Here is an 8,545-nt window from a genome sequence, read left to right as displayed (position 1 = left end):
CTTACCCCTACCCCGAAGGATAGAGAGGCTGTTTCCAGGAGATCCTCGGCTCAAAAAAAAAATCAACAGGAGATGATATATTAGTACCATAAAAATGCATAATACAATAACAGCAATATAAAAGATACGAAATACAGAATACGAAATACGAAATAGATGGCTGGTATAGTGAAAACTAGCAGGTAAAGCCCTGCATCAATAAACGACTAATGGCATTCTTAGTCTAACTCCTAACTGGCTAGTCTCACTCTATTTTGCTGTAGAAATATTCACAACTTTCCCCTAACCTACAACCTTAATGCTAGTTTATAGAAAAATAATTATTTCTTGAACTTGCCGTCTCTCCACTTGTTACTGCCACCTATCGGAGCCAGTCACCGGCATCCGCATTTTCATCAGTCTTCAAACATCGACTTGCTTATCTTTCACATGGATTAGTGCACCATTATCTAACTTGTTGAAGTATAATCCCCCGGTTTTTTTTTCGATTTAGGGTGTGTTTGGTATGAAAATGTTTTCCAATTTTTTCATATTTGGTTGGCTTAAATGTTTATCAATTCATTTTCCTCCAATTCGAGGACAATGTTTTCCTTATCAAGAGAGAAGGAAAACATTTTCCAAAACTCCTTCTCAAGCTTCCCCACCCTCACCAACCCACCCCACCCCCTTTCCAAAAAAAGGATCTTTTTCAAATTTCTCTTTTTTCGTTACCACCCACCAAACTACCCCTCCATCTCCCTCCCCCCCCCGCAAAAAAAATATTTTTTTACCAAAATTTTTTTGTTTTTGTTTTTGCAATTTCAAATTTCTGTTTTTTCATTTTTTTTGCACCACCCACCCCAACCGCCCCCCACTTGCTTTAAATATATTTTTCAGTTTTAATTTTATTATTTATCGGTTTAAAGGCTCAAAATTTTACAAGTTCCAAAATTATGATCTCGGAGGTTTATGTGTTTGGAAGTTTACGGGTTCTAAATTCTGCGGTTTTGAAAATTTAGCGGTTCGAAAGTTTATGAAATTTGTGGGTCCGGAAGGTTGTTGGTTTGAAAGCTTATGGCTTCATGTTTATTATATCTAAATTATTTATGAATACTCTTGAGAAGTCATTTTCCTTAATTTGCGTACCAAACACCGAAAAAATGAATAAGATTACTACTTGTTTTCCAAAAAACCATTACAAAAAATATTTTTTGTTATACCAAACACACCCTTAGTCTGGCCCAAACTACTTTGCAGCTTGCAGAATGTTGCCTCTATAAATCATTGACTTGTTGGGATGCGCTTTTCTGATTGTTTCTTTTATTAATATTGCATGTGTATTAGATACATTGGGGTTGTTTTCTACTGTGATAAGAAACAACAAATAAGAGAGTTTATTCAAAAAAAATTTCCAAGAAATTGTTTAACCAAAAATCTGAGTCTTTGGTCAAAGCTAGAAAGAAATTCGGGTTACTGATAATTAGGAGACGAAAATAAAATATTTTTGTGAATGATGGTAAAGCAGTAAATAGTTTTGTATTTCAGTAAGATCTCAATCGTATTTCATGTTCTTACAAATGTTGAGTCTTTCCCCTTTTATAGTCGATTCTAGGAGAAGATATAATGCATTTGTCTTAATGAGGCAATTATGAGCAATAAATGATATTTAAAAGAAACGTTACACAATCATTTCTATTTAATTCAGATTCTCTAACGTATTTGACATTTAATGCTGTATTTGGATTCTTTTACGTCATCAGATTCGTAGCTTCAACTTCTTCTGATCTTTAATATTTAAACGACTCGAATAGGTCTCGTACCTATTTTAGTAACGGTCCACACTTATGTTGCTTTCTTTTCCCCCTATCTGTTGTCTCCCGTGCCTCTTAGCTATTCATTGCGTTTTGACCTTTTGACCAGTTCACGTGTCATGACACGTCATCTTCAATATTCAGACTCAGTTTTTTCCCAATACAGATAGTTCCCCCACTTTCCATTTATTTATCCATTAAATATTTGGGAAGTGGACCTTCACAAAAAGGGAATTTTTTGCTGTAATCAATGCTATGACAGTACTGACGCCCCAGTTGTCTTTTCTATTTAATGCTCTGCACACGTGTCACCTTCCGATTGGTTTTGTAATTCTGCAGCCTTTTTCCAAGGTTTATTCATCCCTTATATTCACGAAGCGATAGTTGCCTTTATTATAGGCTTTCCATCATTACACTTCTTTGCTTGACGGTTGCTATTATATACATATATATCCTTTTTCCCTTTGTCCTTTTCTTCATAAACCCTTAACAGATCCTTTACTCTTTATTTCTACTCCTTTCTCCTTGAGTTCATCCTTTTCTCTGCAATGGCATCTCCGAATCCTAACCCTAAAAGAATCCCAATTCTTGATAGCTTCCCCAATGCCCCTGTAAGACATAGAAGAGGAAGAGGAGGCAGGCTTCGTAGCCTAGGATCCGTTCGTGGTGGTGCCTCTGGTTCTGTCATGCCTTCTTCTAGCTCCGGTACTATTTCTAGAAGTTCTATCACTAAGAAATCTTCCTCTAAAGGTAAAGAACTTCCTGAGCCTCTTCAAGAGCCTTTAGTTGAGGAAATAGTACCCAACGACCTATCTTTTGAGAATGATAGGAAATCTCTTCGTGAGCAAGTTGTCAATTTAGAGAAAGCTGACACTTTTCCTTCTTTAATCACTGAACCTTTGGTTTCTATTGTTCGAAAAGATTGCAACTGGAGAAGTGATTTTCGTATAGTAATCCCTAATCCAAATCAAAGAATATCTTCTTTTAGGATTGGATTTTCTTTTGTTTATACTTACCCCTTCACTTTGGGATTTATTCCTGCTATTGACCCAGTCATACTTGATTTCTGTCGTTTTTTCAAAATTTGTTTGGGACAAATTGGTCCCCTTGTATGGAGAACAATGGCTTGCTTGAGGTATTTATCTGTTAAAGCCAGTGTTGATTTTTCCTTTCCCCACCTTATTCATCTTTACTACCCCAAGTTATTTCGCAATGGAGTTTTTACTCTAACTGCAAGAAGTAAAAGGGTCTTAGTAAGCCCTGAAGATGACAAGGACCGCGGGTGGTACACTCGTTATGTTGCGGTACGCACAGTTGATTTGGTGGGTGAAACAAATATCCCCTTCCCTGAGAAGTGGAACTTTGCACGTAAGTTTTTTTACTTACCGTTCTTACCTCTTAAGAATTTCAACTTCTTTTCTAATTTCATCCTTTTTTGCTCTTCTATAGCAACCATGGGAGATGTGGAACCCGTTCCTAATTTCCGTGGTTGGGTAGATTTAATCATGAGAGCCGTGCCTATGGAGGCGAGAACGTGGAAATCCATTTCCAATTTACATGGTTGGAAAGTGAAAACTCACGGTATGCATCTCTTTATCATTTTCCGTATGACAAGTCCTTTATTTCTTTTTCTAACTTTTTTTTTAAATCCTTCTTTTTGTCAGGATTTGCTATTCGAGGAATGACAACCGAAATGGCTACTGCCCTTCGAGCCTCTTCTGGTACTTCTCTTTCTGTGGAGAGAACTCAAGCTAGGCTGTCAAAGAGGAAAGCTGTAGAAGAAGATTCTGAGGACGATGAAGACGAAGACACCTCTTTGATAGTTAGACCAAGAGCCAGGAGACGCATAGTTTCCGAGAATGAAGTTGAAGTTACCCCTGTCTGTGCCTCTCTTACTAAACCTGTTCACATTCCCTCTGAAGATGAAACCACTCCGAGGGACACCAACAAATCTATTCATCGTCTCTTCGTTGGTGGTTTTGAAAGTGGAGAACTAGGTCCAGTTTTAGATGAAGTTCCTCTTTCTTCCTCGGTTCCCATTCCTTCTTTTCCTGCTTCTTTACCTACTTCTGCTCCCTTACCTGCTTCAAGTCCTATGACTCCTGTTATTTTCACTTCTTCTACCACTCTTCCTTCTATAGCTCCTCCTTCCTCTGTTTAATATGTAGAGGAGGGTTCTAGTAGCAGAAGCTTGGCTATGAGGAGCGTTACGCTTGAAGTTCCTGCTAACAACAGCCTTTTAAGGAAGTCTGGTGAAGCAGATGACTGGCTTAGGCCTTTGATTGGAGATATTGAGAAGAAGAAGATGGACAGCCATAGCTGCTTAACTTTGATGAATGACATTGTTCATTCTACTTTGAAGGTATTCTTCCTTTACTTACTAACAAGTTTTTTTTAAAAAAAATTCTTATTTCTATAAATTGTCACTGCAGGCTAACCTCATTGGTACAGAATTGATGGGAAGAATTTCCCTTCTGGAAAAGAAAGCCCGTGAGTCTGAAAAGTCTATCCACGAGGCTGAGGAAATAGCCAGGGGAGGACAGCTAGAAGCAGCCAATTGGAAAGAGCAGTTTGAGAATGCTCAGGGAACTATAGAAGAATTGCTAGAGAGTAGAAATCTCCTGGAGCAACAAAAGCGAGGTCTGACTTCTGAGCTAGCAGTTGCTAAGGCTTCTTCAAGCCAATTTGAAAAAGATAAGGAGCGCCTTGAGTGTTCATTTTCAGAACAACTATCAAATTGTAGTGAAGAGATCAGAGAACTTAAGGTACTCTTGGCCAAGAAAGAAGAGTATGCAGGGGAGTTAGTGCAAAGCTTGACTCAAGCTCAAGCTGATTTAAAAATCTCTTCTGATAAGGTAAGTACCTTAGAGAGTTCTCATGCCTCCCTTGAAGCATTCTTTTGAATCCTCTTTAGCTAAAAATCAAGTGTTAAAGAATGATCTTGCTATGTGGGAAAGGGAGTATGAACTTCTTGAGGAAAACTTTAACATAGAGGTGAGTTGGGCTTTCCTAAACTCTCATCGTGATGCTTTAATAGAGGCCAGTCAAGAAAACTTTGATTTAAACTCAGAGTTGGCCAAAGTTTCAGAGACCATTGAGAGAACCCAACAACCACTTGACTTTCCCTCTCCGTCAATTGAAGCTCCCGTGGCCGAAGAACCTTTAAATGAAGAAGTCGTTGCTATGGCAGTTGAAGTTGAAAATGTTGCAATTCCAGCTTCAGAGGGTGAAACTTCTATGACTCAGTCTGTGGAAGTTGAAGCTTCCATGACTCTTGCTTCCCTCGTTGATCCTAACATTTCAAGCTCAGCCGAAACCGTTCCTGTTGCTGCTTCTTCAGAAGTTGCCACCGTGCCTGTGGCTGAAAGTGAAATTAATATTGCAACTTCTGATGTTCTAACCCCTTCAATTGGATGATGGTTTTATCCCTTAGTTTTTAAAAGAGGGCCCTTTTATTTTATCGACACTTAATGAAGAAGACGTCTCAACTTCACAATGGTGTTATAATACGATGAAAGAAATAGGAATACACATGTTTTGTATGAAACAACTTTGACAAGTTTTTATTCATGAACTTTAACAAGTTTTTTGACTATTACATGTATTAAAATACATCTATAACTTCCTCGTAACTGTTTTTCTTGTAACAGATTTTTACATAATATAAAATAAACAAGGTTTTTCTTCATAACCTGTTTTAGTACATAGTCATGACCCTATCTTTATATGAAGAGTTTGAGAGGTGACTTTGTTTATGAGTTTGAGAGATGACTCTGTTGTTCTAATGGGAAAAACATTATGATGAATGTCTTGTGTTTGTTGAACACGATGATGAATGCTGAAGACTTCGTAACTTTTTCTCAACACTTGCCTCTTTGTGGCCGACTTTTGTTCGATATTCGTATAAGTTTTTCTACACATATCTGTGTATAATATGTAGTCCCCCAAGTGTTTGAGCGGTGAAGTATGAAGCCTCGAGCACTTGTTTATTTCTTTCAATTTGGTCATTTTCCTGAAACAGAAAAATAAACGGGACTCGGAGGTGCGATTATAGATGAAGACTGCCTAACTCGTGTGTATTTCCATCAGATTAATTGTAATCCTGGGCTGGGAATTTTAGAATACTCCATTTTGCCTTGCAGGTCGTGACTCATCATTTGGCACGAGTTAGGGTTTTTTCCTAACATCTAAAATCGTTAGTAAAACTTTAATAATTCAAAAGAAAATTTTTAACATGGCGATACCTGACCGTGGGTACTTTCTCAGAAGTAATATCTCTTTAAATGGACGACATTCCAATGTGAGGGTAAAACTTTGCCGTCCATTGGCTCCAACTCGTATGCTCCTTTTCCTGGAATGTCACAAACTCGGTATGGTCCTTCCCACGTTGGACTTAGCTTTCCTGAATTAGCAGCCTTTGCAGATTGGAACACCTTTTTAAGCACGAAGTCCCCAATTTTGAAAAATCTGAGGCGTGCTTTCCTATTGTAATATCGTTCAATTACTTGCTTTTGTGCTGCCATTCTTATCAATGCAGCTTCTCTTCTTCCTTCAAGCAAATCAAGGTTGACCCGCATCTCTTCATCATTAGATTCCTCCGTTGCCCGAACGTACCGTGTGCTTGGTTCACCTATTTCAACTAGAATTAAGGCTTCCACACCATAAACCATTGAAAATTGTGTTTCTCCAGTGCTTGTTTTTGTCGTTGTACGATAAGACCATAATACTCCAGGTAATACCTCAGGCCAATTACCTTTTGAATCCTGTAACCTCTTCTTCAAGTTGTTGATAATGACTTTGTTAGTGGATTCCGCTTGTCCATTACCCACTGGATGGTATGGCGTAGACGTTATCCTTTTAATCTGCCAACTTTGAAGAAATTCTGTGATTTGAGCTCCTATGAATTGTGGTCCATTGTCACACACGATCTCCTTTGGTGCTCCAAAACGGCATATTATATTTCGCCATATGAAGTATTTAACTTCCTTCTCTCGTACCTGTTTAAATGCTCCTGCTTCTACCCATTTACTGAAATAATCTGTGAGTACAAGTAGAAACTTTACCTGACCTTTTGCTTTTGTAAGTGGACCTACGATATCCATTCCCCATTTCATAAAGGGCCATGAGGCTATAACAGGGTATAGTAACTCAGCTGGTCTGTGCATATTATTGCCGTATCTTTGACATTTATCACATTTGGACACGAAACTGTTTGCCTCGTCTTCCATCTTATGCCAATAATATCCTGCTTGAATCAATGTTCTTACCAGCGACTTTCCCCCTGTGTGATTTCCACAATGTCCTTCGTGCACTTGCCTCATCACATATTCTATTTTAGAGGGTCCGAGACACCGTGTTACTGGTCTACCAAACATCTTTCGATATATATTTCCTTGATACAAACAATATCGAGCGACTTTTTTGCAAATCGCGTGAGTCGTCCCTTTGTCAATAGGCACGGTTCCGCGCTGTAAAAAAGCAATAATTTCATTTCGCCAATCCTATGTTAGATGATTAAAATTTACCTCATTCTTATCAGGTTCGAGAACGGAATGAAATAAATGTATGACTGAAGCATTTGCGTCGTTTGCTACGTCAGCTGCATATGCGAGATTAGCTAAAGCATCTGCCTCTACATTCTCATCTCTTGGGATCTGCATTACCTTCCAAGTTTGGAATTGCTTAATTAGTTCCCGTACCTTTTCGAGATATTCTTGCATTCGAGTTTCCCTGGCTGTATAAGTCCACAACATTTGATTGACCACGAGTTGAGAATCACTCTTGATTATAATTTGTGTTATGCTGAGTTCTTTTGCCAATTCCAAACCTACAATTACAGCTTCGTACTCTGCTTCATCGTTAGTTATAGAATGACATTTTATAGCTTGCCTAATAATTTCACCCGTAGGTGGTATGAGAATTATACCCAGGCCTGCTCCTTTTATATTAGATGAACCATCAGTGAATAAAACCCAAGTCTCCGGATTTGCACCATTAAAAACTTGTAATTCTTTTTCTGCTTCTAAATGCATCCCCTAACTAAAATCAACCATGAAATCAGCTAGTACTTGAGATTTTATAGCGGTCCTGGGTTGATAAATGATTTCGTATTCACTTAGTTCTATAGCCCATTTTGCTAATCTTCCTGACAGTTCATGTTTATGCAAAATATTTCGAAGCGGAAAAGCAGTAACTACAATAATGGGATGACATTGAAAATAAGGTCTTAATTTTCTAGATGCCATGATCAAAGCTAATGCTAACTTTTCTAGCTGTGGGTATCGTGTCTCAGCATCTAATAAGGACTTACTTACATAATAAATAGGAGATTGTTTACCTTGGTCCTCACGGACTAAAACAGCACTTACCGCAACTTCAGATACAGCCAGATAGATGAGAAGCTTTTCTCCCACCTTTTGTTTTGCCAATAACAGTGGTTTTGACAAATAAGCTTTCAAATTTCTAAGGGCTTGTTGACAATCTTCATTCCATTCAAAATGATCTTGCTTTTTGAGTGCAGAGAAAAACTTAAAACACTTTTTTGAGGATTTGGAAATAAATCTCCCCAAAGCTGAAATTCTTCCTGTTAATCTTTGAACTTCCTTTTAATTAGTAAGGATATCATGGATTTATTCTATTGCTTTGATCTAAGAAGGATTTACCTCAATACCACGGTTATAAACAAAAAAACCCAAAAACTTACCTGATGCAACTCCAAATGCACATTTTTCTGGGTTGAGTTTCATATTAAATTT

The 8,545-nt window shown here is 38.0% G+C and overlaps 1 protein-coding gene across 1 annotated transcript; it reads left to right on the top strand.

Annotated features, from left to right (window-relative positions):
- Positions 1 to 3,987: 3,987 nt before the first annotated feature.
- On the top strand, positions 3,988 to 7,359 carry LOC138881047 (uncharacterized). Its single transcript, XM_070161247.1, has 4 exons — positions 3,988 to 4,152; positions 4,223 to 4,645; positions 4,725 to 5,183; positions 7,330 to 7,359. Exons 1-4 carry the CDS (start codon positions 3,988 to 3,990, stop codon positions 7,357 to 7,359), a joined length of 1,077 nt encoding a protein of 358 aa, XP_070017348.1.
- Positions 7,360 to 8,545: the final 1,186 nt, after the last annotated feature.

Source organism: Nicotiana sylvestris, chromosome 11, assembly GCF_000393655.2.
Source record: "Nicotiana sylvestris chromosome 11, ASM39365v2, whole genome shotgun sequence".
Taxonomy (NCBI): Eukaryota; Viridiplantae; Streptophyta; class Magnoliopsida; order Solanales; family Solanaceae; genus Nicotiana; species Nicotiana sylvestris.
Note: the sequence above shows the minus strand (reverse complement) of the source record. Positions and strands in the feature narration are given on the sequence as shown.

Coding starts and splice junctions, on each gene's coding strand:
- LOC138881047 (XM_070161247.1), top strand. CDS start 3,988: ATGAGGAGCGTTACGCTTGAAGTTCCTGCTAACAACAGCCTTTTAAGG. Junction 4,646..4,724: donor TAAAAATCTCTTCTGATAAG/GTAAGTACCTTA, acceptor CAAGTGTTAAAG/AATGATCTTGCTATGTGGGA. Junction 5,184..7,329: donor TTAATATTGCAACTTCTGAT/GTTCTAACCCCT, acceptor CATTCTTATCAG/GTTCGAGAACGGAATGAAAT.